The following is a 15,628-nucleotide window of genomic DNA, read 5'->3' as shown; positions in this document are numbered from 1 at the left end:
ATGACGCGACTCACCAAGGGGTCTGCGGTGGCCTTGTTTGCGGCGTACCAGCTCTGCTTGAGGTTCGATATCTCGATCTTGAGGTTGAACGAGGGCCCCGCCCCGCCTGCGCAGCCCCTCGAGACGTCAGCTGTCACAAGCTCCGCGTGCGGCCTGTCAGAGCTCACATGGCTTCGGCAGGCTTTGAGAGCAGAGCTTCGCCGCGTTCTCGGCCTCTTTCATTATTCTTTTCTGCTCCTCGTCCTAGATTCTTCAGATCAACGTAAAAAATGTTGGGTTTCATTAGGGCATGTTTACTTTCGGCACTCATTGAGAAGGAAGGCGGCCGGAGCAGTCTGGCACTCGCGCGTACCTTACAGACGTTGGTACAGGTCGAGCTCGTCCCGTCACAGGTCTCGGAGCTGCTGCCGCCGCTGGCTGCGGCGGACAAAGCTGCCGCGATGAATTTGTCAAAGCAGTAGGAGTCGCCGTCTGAGCATGACGTCAGCTCATAGCGCTTGGTCACGTCGGGCTCTGATCACCTTTCGAGCACATGGCCCCATATACGGTGTCGATGTCGACGCTGCTGTCAGCGATCGATGCGCCAGACGACTGGGACATCTTTATCATCTGTCGCACGTTGTCAGCCCGCAAGCTTCTCTGCCTCCTGATCCGACAGGCCGTACCAGCGCGCCGCACTCAGAGCATATCATGCTGCCGGACATTGCTGTCTCTGACGACGTCATCGTGTCCATGCAGTAGTTGCCTTTGGAGTCCTTCTGGCACACCATGTTGAGGTACTCGGCTTCAGAGGCCCCGTACACTTCTTGGTATATGGTCCTGTACTGGCTGAAGCACGCAGAGCTGCACAGATCCTGACAGCATTGTCAGCCGCGACGTCTTATCCAGCTCGCGTCCACCACCTTGTACGACAAATCGGTAGCGCTCGCCCATGTGGTCGCGCAGTACTTACTTCCGTCTTTCACACAGCCATATTTGATCTGTAACAGCCAGGCCTGGACACTCTGAGCCTGATAGTCGGTCGAGCATCCGGCTGTGCTCTTGTACTTGCTCGACAGCGTCTGCAGCTGACTGACGCAGGTGCTGCTCGATTGACAAATGCTTGCCATGTCGGCACTTGGGCTGTACATGCTGGAGTACTCTAAGCTGCAGTTCGCGATGACCTGAGTAGAGTCTGGACAGGATGTAGATTGACGGACAGAGCTGCCTGTCTGCAGCTTGCCAGCATCTTGGAGCTTGTGGAGCTGGAGAGCTCGCTTCGCCGCCATCATGTTTTGTGCGATTGTGTCGGCCAGCTTCTTGAAATCGGGAGCGATGTGGAAGGAGCCGTGAAGCCCCTTGCTGGATGGATGGTGGACAGGCTCTTCGTGACTGGAAGCATGTGCGGGGTCAAGGAGGAGGAGGAGGAGGAGGAGGAGGAGAGGCGATCGCATCATGAATTTGAGCGCGGCACCGCCTTTCTCCCCTACCCACCCCTATCACTCCCAAGAAACTGGGAAGACCACGGGGTACTTCTCCCTAAAATGTCAACTTCATATAAAGGGTTTTAGATTGATCACCTTCACCCCTTGATTTACGCTAAACTGTAGGGGTGCTCACCTGCGCTGCAACCAAATATGGTATCAGCATGTGGGTATTGTTGACTTCATTGAAAATTAGCATTGCACTGCAGTGGTTTTCATCGAGGAATTTCAAATATGGACGACTGAAGACCACCCTGAAGACCATCAAAATAACAGAGGGTCTTGTGACTCTGTACGTAAAAACGATGATTCCTGCGTACAATACAACAATAAATCTATTACACTACTAAAATTTAAATATATTCCTATTGCAGTACAATGCTAATAATATCCAAATTAAAACACTTGAAAACACAATGACAAAATTTCTATTAAGATTATGTTCAATAAATATTAATCACCCATTGCAATAAATATTATTTCAATTAAAATAATATCCAATAAATATTAATCTTGAATCTTGTTGCCATATCAATGTAAATTAATGCTGCAGTGTGGTGCATAAATTACACAATGTAAAACGGCGGTATAGCATGAGCAAAGCGAATGCTATGATGAGCACGCAGTGCTCATCTATTCCATTGCAACTTGTGCTACACTTGTTATTCCTATTACACTAGAATACCAACAAGATTCAAGATTCAACATTGGAAAAATATATTATAACCCAATTATATTTATTGAACAAAATTTGAATAAGAATAATAAACAAGATATTTTTCTAATTTCATATCAATGTAAATCATTGCTGCATTGCGGTGCATAAATTACACAATGTAAAACGGCGGTATAGCATGAGCAACGCGAATGCTATGATGAGCGCGCAGTGCGAATCTGTTCCATTGCAACTTGAGCTTCACTATTACACTCGCAAACCCTTGATTACAAGTCTTCAGTCGTCCATATTTGAAATTCCTCGATGAAAACCACTGCAGTGCAATGCTAATTTTCAATGAAGTCAACAATACCCACATGCTGATACCAAATGGTAGAATTCATACCTTTAAACACAGGCATGAATCCTTAATTAAAAAAATGAATCTGTTTCAATATCAGTGTCTAAAACATCAACAGATGCCTCCTAAAAAACAATTGGATGACCATATGCCACCAAATATTATCAAATCCGCTGATGCTCCTCTTCCTAAAACATTTATTGATTTAGAGATTCTTGATTAATTCATTTATAGAACTATTCAATAAAACAAAAATAAATCATATTTTTTTATACTTACTATATACACCTATGTCGTGCATGTTTTACACTTTTCCCACACATTTTAACAGCGTTACTGCATGAAATGCGGTGGGCAAGGCCCTATCACTGTTACACTTGCTAAACTTGATTACAATGCTTACCATTAATATATCCTTTCAATTATAGCATCACATCACTGTTTGTTTTCACAACATTTCAATAAATATCAACGAGCGTACCCACGGAGTGGCTTGAACAAACATATTATACATTTGTTTTCCTATTAATTATCTCAGGCATCACGAGCTTAAATAAGTGATGCTCCACCAATCAACCTATTGGAAATACATCTGCAACGATTCTCTCTTTTGAATGTGCGTGAACCTGTAACTCTATATCAACACAAATTTAACATTAATTATCAAAACCAATAAGTGCAACATTTTTTGTGTGGTGTGATCATGCACGCATATATACATCTGCAACCCGAATACATAAGCAACGATTCTCTCTTTTGGAAATACATCTGCAACTTTTTGGATGTGCGTGAACCTATAACTCTATAGTAACCTATATCATTCACACCAATAAGTGCAATCCGTTTTTTTGTGTGGTTTGATCATACACTCATATATACATGTGCAACCAATTGGAAATACATCAGCAACCTGAATGTATCTGCAACTTTTTGGATGTGCGTGAACCTATAACTCTATAGTAACCTATATCATTCACACCAATAAGTGTAATACGTTTTTTTGTGTGGTGTGATCATACACTCATATACACATCTGCAACCAATTGAAAATACATCAGCAACCCGAATGCATCCGCAACGATTCTCTCTTTTGAATTTGCGTGACTCTGTTAACCTGTGACAACTCAAATCTAACATTAAATATTAAAACCAATAAGTGCAACCTTTTTTGTGTGGTTGCCTCCGGCAAGCACAGCGTGTGATGATACACGCATATATACATCTGCAACCCGAATGCATCAGGAACCAATTGGAAAGACATTTGCAACCTTTTGGATGTGCGTGAACCTGTAACTCTATAGTAACCTATATCATTCACACCAATAAGTGCAATACGTTTTTTTGTGTGGTTTGATCATACACTCATATATACATGTGCAACGATTCTCTCTTTTGAATGTGCGTGAACATGTAACTCTATGACAACCCAAATCTAATATTAAAACCAAAAAGTGCAATACGTTTTTTGTGTGGTTGCCTCCGGCAAGCAAAGCGGCAAAGCGTGTGATGATACACTCATATATACATCTGCAACCCGAATGCATCAGGAACCAATTGGAAATACATTTGCAACCAATTGGATGTGCGTGAACCTGTAACTCTATAGTAACCTATATCATTCACACCAAAAAGTGCAATCCATTTTTTTGTGTGGTGTGATCATGCACGCATATACACATCTGCAACCAATTGGAAATATATCTGCAACCCGAATGCATCAGTTCCAATGCTAACAGGGAATTAGGATGCAGTTTAGCTGGTTTTTTAGCAGGTTTAGGTTGCATTCCGTTCCAAGTCCCTTCTGGAATTTATTGTACCAGACCATTTTGTTTGTACGGGCTTTAAAATACTTGTACCAAATCGTTGCATGTTTTGTACCAGAGGGGTCCTGACCCCTTCGTACAAATTTTGTACCAAAAAGTTTCTGAATCTTCTAGGCACCCGTCCGCTCAGGCAAGACAGCCGATGACTACCCCTTGTTTTTATGTCATATGTCTTAAGGTGGGGTAGGCCAAATATTTTTTATTTCAATGACGAGATCAGGTGTGGAATTCGGATCACTGGCTGTTCTATCACGTCCCCCAATGCAGTTCAAAACCCCATCTTTGTCCTTGTAGAAGTGAAGTCCAGCTTTGATTTTCTTGATCTCTCCGTTCTCACAAGTGACAAACAGATCCTTCAAGATGCTTTTCAAATCAAAACCATAGACATTCCACAGATTCTTGTCAATATTCTCGATAGTGTCCTTCAGGTACAACAACAAGAAAGAGATATATGAAGCAGGCGAATTCATTCTGGTCTCCTGGTCAAACATAGAGTTTGCAACGTCAACCGCCTTGTTCCACACAGCTATGAGATTCATTGCAAACTCTGTCTGTTCTGTACCTGACTGAGCTGATGATCCCAATCTCGTGCTATCGAAACAGAGGGAAAGCACCAAGGATTCTACAAGGTACATGTTTGGATCTTCTCGCGCAAGCTTCATGAACAACAGTTCGAGCAATTTGAGAATGGAAGCACCATGTCCGCCAGGAAGTTCATTGATTCCGTCCACCATGTCAGTCACAAGCTTCTTCTGCTTGGCTCTCGAAGTACTGATAGAAGATGTACTTCCAAATATTTTGACTCCGCATTTTTTCATCATGTCATGAACGAATTTCAAAGATTTGTGTGTCAGCTGTTGACCCATAGTCAAGAGACCAACTTCATCCACGTTGGGAGCTATTGCATCATACAAGCTCTGGATGGCTTTTTTGACTTTGCGATTTCTCTCACAACGGCTGTCCAAATTCGGTGCAATTGCGTGAGCATATCCTGTCAAAAAATTTTCGAAATGAAACAATGAATCCGGATTTTGCCTCAACGTGGAAAGATGGCCGAATGCCTTTCCAGCCTGACTAGAGCCATTAAGCCCAGACATCTGACGAATACCTTTTGACAACAAAGCAGATAATGACCCAACCTCGGAGAAAATGTCTTTGAGAATTTTTTCCTTCCGATACTCGAACTCCTTGGGGATATCTTCGACATTCATGGGGCACTTATCATTGGGATAATTGGCTTTCCAAATGTCTTCGAACGTCAAGTTCAAAATTCTGTCTACGTTTGGCAACAACTCTTTCAGCGCCATATTTTCCCTAGTAAGCATTTCCTTTTCATACTGTAGCTGATTCACCTGACATGACAGACTGAAATATCCCTGTATGGTATTGCCGACAACAGATGCTGGTGAAAACAAATATCCATTTCCAACAAAGCTCATAAATGTGCTGACATCTGGTCTACCTTTGCAATCAAGGAAGCCTTCCATCCAAGCAAAGTACTCTACTCCCCTCCAGGTTTTCAGGTCCCATGACGGCAAACGACGGTCTGGCCTTGGACTGATATGGTTCAAAGTCGAGGCAACCTGAGGGCTATCCAAATTCATTGGATAGAATTGATGGATGTTTTCCATATCTTGACAATGCAAAGGTCGACGATAGAAGCATGGATGGACTCGGAAAGGAAGGTTTGATCATCTTCTCCTTCGCACAAACCTGCTTTTGCTGTTAATGCAGCTTGTTTTTTCATATAATATCTTTCTTGATTCCTCTTCTTGATCTTCTCTCTATATTCTGGGTCTTCATTATATCTTCTATGTTGATTCCTTCTTACTATTTCATTCATCATCTTGTGGAATTCTTCATTCTTTTGATATTTCTCCCTGTTCAATGAGTTTATCTGATCATAATATTTCTTTATTGTACCGTCTGCCTTCATTCGTTCCTTGTGTTCTCTATTCTTCCTGTTGCTATATTCTCGTTTATCCTCTTTTGCTTCCCCCCTTTGTTTTTCTGAACACGACATTTACTCTTTATAAATAAAAAACCTTTATATCCATGAACTATAACATTCATGAGTGTTATCCTCTCTCACTTTTACATTTATTCTCATTCGCAATTCTAGTTTTCCTATGAATTCATCCCTTTTTCTCTTCGTATATCTATCCACTTTCATAAAACTTTCTTTCACCATTGATTTATATTTTTCCATCATGTGACATAAACCTTCATTATATGCTCTTAGCAACATTTTCTCTCTCTTCAATTCTTTTATTTCCCTTACACTATCGCTCAATTTAAATCTTAATTTCTGATTCTCTATATTGCACGATTCTTTATCAAATATATCTTTCTTCTCATTTATATATCTCATCAAGTCTTCATATCTTTTCTTGTAGTCCTTCAATTCTATGTTTTCCTTCATAATCTCCTTGATAATCTCTATGATATGAGTTTTTCATGCTTTCATTCAGGATTTTATTCTCATTCACTAGCATTGAGATAAATGCATAATCTCCAAACGTGAATTTTATCACATCCTCCTTCGTTAATTCTTCTTTCCACATGCTTATCTCATTCACCTTCCTACACAATGGACATTCAAATGTTATCTTATGACTATGTCTCTCATCATATTTACGTGTTATCCCCTTCACTTCAAATATCTCTTTGTAATATACATATCTCTTCTTTAGATTATTTATACAATCTATACATATCGGATATGATTTGCATTGCTCACATTCTATTGTCGCTTCTTCTTCATTGCATACACAACATATATGTTTCCCATAAGTTATCACATCTTCTTCTATTTTCCATTCTTCTACATATTCTTTCATATCTATCTCTATTTTCCCTAATGAATTTTCTAGGGAATCAGACATTTTTCTATCTTAATCTTATATTTCAATGTTCATTTTTTTAAGTACTCACACCACAAAAGCTTTACTTTTTATATGAGTGCATGATCACACCACACAAAAAAATGGATTGCACTTTTTGGTGGGAATGATATAGGTTACTATAGAGTTACAGGTTCACGCACATCCAATTGGTTGCAAATGTATTTCCAATTGGTTCCTGATGCATTCGGGTTGCAGATATATTTCCAATTGGTTGCAGATGTGTATATGCGTGCATGATCACACCACACAAAAAAATGGATTGCACTTTTTGGTGGGAATGATAAATTAGATTTAACTTGATATATAGAGTTACAGGTTCACGCACATCCAATTGGTTGAAAATGTATTTCCAATTGGTTCCTGATGCATTCGGGTTGCAGATATATTTCCAATTGGTTGCAGATGTGTATATGCGTGCATGATCACACCACACAAAAAAATGGATTGCACTTTTTGGTGTGAATGATATAGGTTACTATAGAGTTACAGGTTCACGCACATCCAATTGGTTGCAAATGTATTTCCAATTGGTTCCTGATGCATTCGGGTTGCAGATGTATATATGAGTGTATCATCACACGCTTTGCCGCTTTGCTTGCCGGAGGCAACCACACAAAAAACGTATTGCACTTTTTGGTTTTAATATTAGATTTGGGTTGTCATAGAGTTACATGTTCACGCACATTCAAAAGAGAGAATCGTTGCACATGTATATATGAGTGTATGATCAAACCACACAAAAAAACGTATTGCACTTATTGGTGTGAATGATATAGGTTACTATAGAGTTACAGGTTCACGCACATCCAAAAGGTTGCAAATGTCTTTCCAATTGGTTCCTGATGCATTCGGGTTGCAGATGTATATATGCGTGTATCATCACACGCTGTGCTTGCCGGAGGCAACCACACAAAAAAGGTTGCACTTATTGGTTTTAATATTTAATGTTAGATTTGAGTTGTCACAGGTTAACAGAGTCACGCAAATTCAAAAGAGAGAATCGTTGCGGATGCATTCGGGTTGCTGATGTATTTTCAATTGGTTGCAGATGTGTATATGAGTGTATGATCACACCACACAAAAAAACGTATTACACTTATTGGTGTGAATGATATAGGTTACTATAGAGTTATAGGTTCACGCACATCCAAAAAGTTGCAGATACATTCAGGTTGCTGATGTATTTCCAATTGGTTGCACATGTATATATGAGTGTATGATCAAACCACACAAAAAAACGGATTGCACTTATTGGTGTGAATGATATAGGTTACTATAGAGTTATAGGTTCACGCACATCCAAAAAGTTGCAGATGTATTTCCAAAAGAGAGAATCGTTGCTTATGTATTCGGGTTGCAGATGTATATATGCGTGCATGATCACACCACACAAAAAATGTTGCACTTATTGGTTTTGATAATTAATGTTAAATTTGTGTTGATATAGAGTTACAGGTTCACGCACATTCAAAAGAGAGAATCGTTGCAGATGTATTTCCAATAGGTTGATTGGTGGAGCATCACTTATTTAAGCTCGTGATGCCTGAGATAATTAATAGGAAAACAAATGTATAATATGTTTGTTCAAGCCACTCCGTGGGTACGCTCGTTGATATTTATTGAAATGTTGTGAAAACAAACAGTGATGTGATGCTATAATTGAAAGGATATATTAATGGTAAGCATTGTAATCAAGTTTAGCAAGTGTAACAGTGATAGGGCCTTGCCCACCGCATTTCATGCAGTAACGCTGTTAAAATGTGTGGGAAAAGTGTAAAACATGCACGACATAGGTGTATATAGTAAGTATAAAAAAATATGATTTATTTTTGTTTTATTGAATAGTTCTATAAATGAATTAATCAAGAATCTCTAAATCAATAAATGTTTTAGGAAGAGGAGCATCAGCGGATTTGATAATATTTGGTGGCATATGGTCATCCAATTGTTTTTTAGGAGGCATCTGTTGATGTTTTAGACACTGATATTGAAACAGATTCATTTTTTTAATTAAGGATTCATGCCTGTGTTTAAAGGTATGAATTCTACCATTTGGTATCAGCATGTGGGTATTGTTGACTTCATTGAAAATTAGCATTGCACTGCAGTGGTTTTCATCGAGGAATTTCAAATATGGACGACTGAAGACTTGTAATCAAGGGTTTGCGAGTGTAATAGTGAAGCTCAAGTTGCAATGGAATAGATTCGCACTGCGCGCTCATCATAGCATTCGCGTTGCTCATGCTATACCGCCGTTTTACATTGTGTAATTTATGCACCGCAATGCAGCAATGATTTACATTGATATGAAATTAGAAAAATATCTTGTTTATTATTCTTATTCAAATTTTGTTCAATAAATATAATTGGGTTATAATATATTTTTCCAATGTTGAATCTTGAATCTTGTTGGTATTCTAGTGTAATAGGAATAACAAGTGTAGCACAAGTTGCAATGGAATAGATGAGCACTGCGTGCTCATCATAGCATTCGCTTTGCTCATGCTATACCGCCGTTTTACATTGTGTAATTTATGCACCACACTGCAGCATTAATTTACATTGATATGGCAACAAGATTCAAGATTAATATTTATTGGATATTATTTTAATTGAAATAATATTTATTGCAATGGGTGATTAATATTTATTGAACATAATCTTAATAGAAATTTTGTCATTGTGTTTTCAAGTGTTTTAATTTGGATATTATTAGCATTGTACTGCAATAGGAATATATTTAAATTTTAGTAGTGTAATAGATTTATTGTTGTATTGTACGCAGGAATCATCGTTTTTACGTACAGAGTCACAAGACCCTCTGTTATTTTGATGGTCTTCAGGGTGGTCTTCAGTCGTCCATATTTGAAATTCCTCGATGAAAACCACTGCAGTGCAATGCTAATTTTCAATGAAGTCAACAATACCCACATGCTGATACCATTTGTCTCGTCAAGTTTCCCTCTCCTTTCCCCTCCTGATCCTTCTTTGCCTCCTCTTCCCTCGAATGCTGCTGTGTCTCTTCCCCCTCCCGCTCCTCCTCTAGCTCGCTGCTTCTGTTGTCTTCACTCTCCGCCTTGCTCGTCAAGGTTCGAATGCTGGCGAGCTCGTCGCGTCGAACAAACAGCTCCGACTGACTTGCTGCAAACTTGAAGAGCTCGGACGAGACTTGTGCAATGCTGCCTGACAGCGCGTCTACCGCCTCGGCACAGTCTTCTTCGTGGCTCGAGAGCTTTGCCGCGAGCTCCTGCGAGGAGAGGAGGAAGCTACTCTTCATCCCCTCCAGCTCCTTCCTCGCCAGCTTGATCATCGCAGAAGTCTGCGCTCCCTCCTCCTCGACCTTGGCGATGCGCTCCCAGGTCCTGCTCTCGCTCGCCTTGAGGTCCTTCTTGCTGGCATACAGCAGCAGACTCTCTCGCACGTCGTCGCGCGACACGCAGGAGAGCATCGCCTCCTCCAGCGTCTTCATCAGGCTGCTGTCTCGTCGCGCCGCAGACTCCTCTATCCTCTCTGTGAGCTCCTCACTGAGCGCGTTGATGGCCTCAGCGGATATAGAGGGAGAGGGAGAGGGAGCAGAGGCTGCCAGAGAAGCTTCAAGGAGAGACACGCGCGAGGAAAGATCCTCCAACGCGCTCCTCCCCTCCTCCCCATGCTCTTCTCCGCACTCTCTTGTACCTCCTTCCTGCTTTACATCTCCCTGTCTCTGTGCTGACTTGCTCCCCTCAGATTGCCCGCTCCTCTCTTCCAGCATGACAGTGCGCGAGCGGAGTTCGTCCAAGCCTTGCTGGCAGGAAATCACTTCGTCGCTCAGACAGCACACGCTCCGAGCTGCCTCCCTCCCTTCCTCTGCGCGAGCAGCGACCTCCTGCAGGTCGAGTTTAACTTCTTCTGCCACGGTGTCGCAGTTGTCGCATCTCGACAGGACGTCCGCAAGCTTGCGGGAAATTTCGATCCTCTCCTGCTGGTGCCTCTCCCGCTGCTCCTCCAGCTCGACCAGGAGCTCAAGATGCTTCTTCTCCACTTTCTCGATGGCGCTGAAGCCGCTCAGTAGCGAGTGAGCGAAGTGCTCGCCGATGTAGGCGAAGCGAACCTTCTTCTCCTCACCCGAGTTACCTAGAGAGACTTGAGGATCCAACAAGGCGAGAAGGAGGATGAGCAGGAGCAGAGCAGGAGGTAAACAAGGGCAGGAGCAGAGCAGGAGAAGGAGAAAGCTGGGGAACCGGCTCGTTTTGGCTGAGAGGGGTCGAGGACGTTGGTGAAGCCTTGGAACAAGCTCTGAAAGGCAGACTTGAGGTCTAACGGCTGGACGAACTTCTTGTCTGCACCTCATCCTGAGCTCATCCCATCGAGTCTCTCCCTCCTGACTCACCTTGCAGCTTGAGCGAGAGCTCCGCCAGCTGCTCTATCAGCTTCCCTTGCTTGGCCTGCTCGGCTTGTCACAAGGCGGTGCGAGCGCCCGACCCGAACCTCCAACGTCACAATCTTTTCTTGGGCAAGCTTGAGCGATTCTTGGAGTTTGCTATGATCCTTCTTCAGCACCAACGCATCCGCAGGCATGCTCTTGGATTTCTCTGCAGCATGTCAGCAAGCGCCAGACCCACCATTGGTGTGACCCTCTGCCTTGGGCGAGTCTTGTCCGACTTGACATCTCTTCATCATGTCTGCGCTCATGTCAGGGGCAGGAGGACGCCCCGAAACTCCACCTTCCATTCTTCTCATCCTCACTGTCAGCTTGTGGATAGCCGCGTCTCTGCTCTTGGAGTCCGACTCTCCCAGCTCTTGCGAGGAGGGGTTAGCACAGAAAACCAGCCGCCTCATCACGGACCTTGTCTCATCAGCCTCTCCTGGTCCTGCATCGCTGATATCTCTCCTTGCTGCTTCAGGACCTGACGTCCACGCAGTCAAGAACACCACCCCTGTCGCACCGCTCTCTTGCCCAGGTCTCCAGGGCTTCCACCCGGTCCATCAGCAGGCTTGAAGCACGCTCTTGCTTCTTCGACCGCCGAGCTACAAGCACTTGAGCTACTGTGCAGAGAGGAGACTAGCGGTTGACCTGGAGAAGCGTCTGGCTCTATAGAAGGCTCTGCAGCAGAGATGAAGGAGATAGACTGTGAGACTTGGGAGATGTGCTCTTCGCCTCTGTCACGATTGTGCTGGATGCGGACTATCCTCTCTTTCGAAACATTCTGCGATCCCTTCATATCATTTCCTCTGCTCGCCTTCACCTGAGACTGCTCTGCTCCTCGTCCCCGTACACCTTCCTCGTCCGCTGGTATCACTTCATCTGGGCTGTCAAGGTACCTTCGTCCCCAGCAGCTCCTTCCTTCTCTCAGGTATGATCTTGAGCACCAGAGCCTTGTACCGCTCCTCCGATCGCCGAAGAGTGTACGAGTTCGAAGTGCGATCCAGCAGCCTGGAGGAGTCGGTGAAGGTTGTTTCCAGCATCGCCCGCTCTCGGAGAAGGTTCTCGTACTCAGCCACTCCTGCAAGAAGTGATCTCATGCTCTCCATGTCCCTCGTCAGCCTTGCTTCGAGATCCTCCAGCTTCAGCAGCAGCCCTTCAGACACCTCGCTGCTCAGTAACTCCGGATGTGACGTCTTCTCCTCCTCGCTCATCCTCATGGATGAGCAAAGGCCGTCGATCCTTTCCCGGCAGGCCAGCAGCAGCATTCGCAGCAAGTCTTCTTGAGTAGCTTTCATCTTGGCTACCCTCGCCGCATGAGGAAGGCTTGCGCAGGAGGACAGGAACGCAGCTTGATAGGAGTGACTGGAGGGCTGAGGAAGCTGACTTGCGGGAGCGCTGGGCAGGCAGGAGGACGAGGGGGGAGGGAGGGAGGAGGGGGAGGAGGGGGAGGCCGTCCGCTGCCATAACCGCACCAGCGACTGGAGAACATCATCTTCAGCCATTGAGGAATCTCCTTGGTCAAGTTTTCAAATATCCTTGATTGTTGACTGGAAGGTTTGTTTTTACTCTTAATCAAGTATTGCAGGCCAGTGGCCTGCGAAACGACCTTGAAGACACTCAGTGCTAGTTTCAATGAGATGGTCAGTCGGCAACACGCTCTCATCGAGCAGCACCGTCGGTCTGTGCGCGGGCCAGGATAACGTGTAAAAGATCCGTGATCATGTATGTTATCAAGTATTCTTGTAGGTAGCTTTGTAAGTATTGTGTTGTGGCAAGTGACTAATGACTACGTTGTCATTGAGTACGGTCAGCAACATAGGCTCCGTCAAGCATCAGCTTCACGCGGTCATCCGACTGCGATCTCTTCATGCCTCATGGCTACCACTTCTCTTGTCCAAAAGAGCACTCCACGAGTCCGGATCCTCACAGTAGGATCCTATCCCTCACCAATGAGCACCCATCCTCCCCACGACCTGCAGCAGCCCTTGATCGTCAGGTCTCTCGCAAGCCCCGGCATCGCAGGTCTCACCAACACGTTCAGCACAACCACCGACAGCACCGACCACGCAAGAGATCGCGAGGCAGCCGAGGAGCCCTTGACGTAGGACGAGACCGTGACGCTTAAAGCCTTGGACGGGTCGATCTTGGCGTCGGAGGGAAGGTTTGTGCTCGTGGTGGCCAGGCTAAGGGACTACCAGCCATCCGTCAGCGCCTTCGGTCAGAGACACAGTCCTTGACTTACGCTTCCGCTCCGCCTCGCCTTGTACTTTTTGATGTTGTTCTCTACCGCAGTACCCTAGCCGTGACGTCATCAGAGCAGCGCTTACGGGTCTAGCGAAGTTACCTGATCTTTGTTGGCGGTGGTGATGCTCACGTCGATGGAAGTGCCGCCTGCTCCTGCCGTCGACGCCCCCATCTTCGCCTGCCAGCCTCTCGTCATCCCCCCGCCCATCATCGCACGCGCAGGCGGGGCCTCTGCGCTCTCTCTCACCTGCCCAGCTGTAGTGCCGAAGGCCGAGTTCATGTCCGTGGCGAGCTGCTCAAGATCAGGCATGGCGCCGCCTTCTCTCTCGAGACATGACGCGACTCACCAAGGGGTCTGCGGTGGCCTTGTTTGCGGCGTACCAGCTCTGCTTGAGGTTCGATATCTCGATCTTGAGGTTGAACGAGGGCCCCGCCCCGCCTGCGCAGCCCCTCGAGACGTCAGCTGTCACAAGCTCCGCGTGCGGCCTGTCAGAGCTCACATGGCTTCGGCAGGCTTTGAGAGCAGAGCTTCGCCGCGTTCTCGGCCTCTTTCTTCGATTCAGGGATCGCTGCGAGCATGGAGCCTGCGCAGCAGCCAATGTCGTTGACCGTCTTGAGGTCGTTCTGGGAGGCATCAAGACTCATTGAGAAGGAAGGCGGCCGGAGCAGTCTGGCACTCGCGCGTACCTTACAGACGTTGGTACAGGTCGAGCTCGTCCCGTCACAGGTCTCGGAGCTGCTGCTGCCGCTGGCTCCGGTGGACAAAGCTGCCGCGATGAATTTGTCAAAGCAGTAGGAGTCGCCGTCTGAGCATGACGTCAGCTCATAGCGCTTGGTCACGTCGGGCTCTGATCACCTTTCGAGCACATGGCCCCATATACGGTGTCGATGTCGACGCTGCTGTCAGCGATCGATGCGCCAGACGACTGGGACATCTTTATCATCTGTCGCACGTTGTCAGCCCGCAAGCTTCTCTGCCTCCTGATCCGACAGGCCGTACCAGCGCGCCGCACTCAGAGCATATCATGCTGCCGGACATTGCTGTCTCTGACGACGTCATCGTGTCCATGCAGTAGTTGCCTTTGGAGTCCTTCTGGCACACCATGTTGAGGTACTCGGCTTCAGAGGCCCCGTACACTTCTTGGTATATGGTCCTGTACTGGCTGAAGCACGCAGAGCTGCACAGATCCTGACAGCATTGTCAGCCGCGACGTCTTATCCAGCTCGCGTCCACCACCTTGTACGACAAATCGGTAGCGCTCGCCCATGTGGTCGCGCAGTACTTACTTCCGTCTTTCACACAGCCATATTTGATCTGTAACAGCCAGGCCTGGACACTCTGAGCCTGATAGTCGGTCGAGCATCCGGCTGTGCTCTTGTACTTGCTCGACAGCGTCTGCAGCTGACTGACGCAGGTGCTGCTCGATTGACAAATGCTTGCCATGTCGGCACTTGGGCTGTACATGCTGGAGTACTCTAAGCTGCAGTTCGCGATGACCTGAGTAGAGTCTGGACAGGATGTAGATTGACGGACAGAGCTGCCTGTCTGCGGCTTGCCAGCATCTTGGAGCTTGTGGAGCTGGAGAGCTCGCTTCGCCGCCATCATGTTTTGTGCGATTGTGTCGGCCAGCTTCTTGAAATCGGGAGCGATGTGGAAGGAGCCGTGAAGCCCCTTGCTGGACGGATGGTGGACAGGCTCTTCGTGACTGGAAGCATGTGCAGGGTCAAGGAGGAGGAGGAGGAGGAGGAGGAGGAGAGGCGATCGCATCAT

The 15,628-nt window shown here is 45.7% G+C and overlaps 4 protein-coding genes across 4 annotated transcripts; all 4 read right to left on the bottom strand.

The window, feature by feature from the left end:
* Positions 1-605: 605 nt before the first annotated feature.
* GUITHDRAFT_139028 (hypothetical protein) lies at positions 606-1,436 on the bottom strand (the record flags this gene model as incomplete). Its single annotated transcript, XM_005832389.1, has 2 exons — positions 606-854; positions 903-1,436. The coding sequence occupies 2 exons, from the start codon at positions 1,434-1,436 to the stop codon at positions 606-608; spliced, it is 783 nt and encodes a 260-aa protein (XP_005832446.1).
* A 3,039-nt stretch (positions 1,437-4,475) lies between these two features.
* On the bottom strand, positions 4,476-5,627 carry GUITHDRAFT_108729 (hypothetical protein; the record flags this gene model as incomplete). Its single annotated transcript, XM_005832388.1, has 1 exon — positions 4,476-5,627. The coding sequence occupies one exon, from the start codon at positions 5,625-5,627 to the stop codon at positions 4,476-4,478; it is 1,152 nt and encodes a 383-aa protein (XP_005832445.1).
* Positions 5,628-10,125: 4,498 nt separating this feature from the next.
* On the bottom strand, positions 10,126-12,830 carry GUITHDRAFT_108728 (hypothetical protein; the record flags this gene model as incomplete). Its single annotated transcript, XM_005832387.1, has 9 exons — positions 10,126-11,321; positions 11,429-11,527; positions 11,578-11,632; positions 11,676-11,779; positions 11,822-11,869; positions 11,912-11,986; positions 12,034-12,094; positions 12,134-12,394; positions 12,510-12,830. 9 exons carry the CDS (start codon positions 12,828-12,830, stop codon positions 10,126-10,128), a joined length of 2,220 nt encoding a protein of 739 aa, XP_005832444.1.
* A 1,967-nt stretch (positions 12,831-14,797) lies between these two features.
* Positions 14,798-15,628, bottom strand: GUITHDRAFT_139026 (hypothetical protein; the record flags this gene model as incomplete). Its single annotated transcript, XM_005832386.1, has 2 exons — positions 14,798-15,046; positions 15,095-15,628. The coding sequence occupies 2 exons, from the start codon at positions 15,626-15,628 to the stop codon at positions 14,798-14,800; spliced, it is 783 nt and encodes a 260-aa protein (XP_005832443.1).

This window comes from Guillardia theta, assembly GCF_000315625.1.
Source record: "Guillardia theta CCMP2712 unplaced genomic scaffold GUITHscaffold_35, whole genome shotgun sequence".
NCBI classification, from domain to species: Eukaryota; class Cryptophyceae; order Pyrenomonadales; family Geminigeraceae; genus Guillardia; species Guillardia theta.
This window is presented reverse-complemented; position numbering and strand designations above follow the sequence as displayed.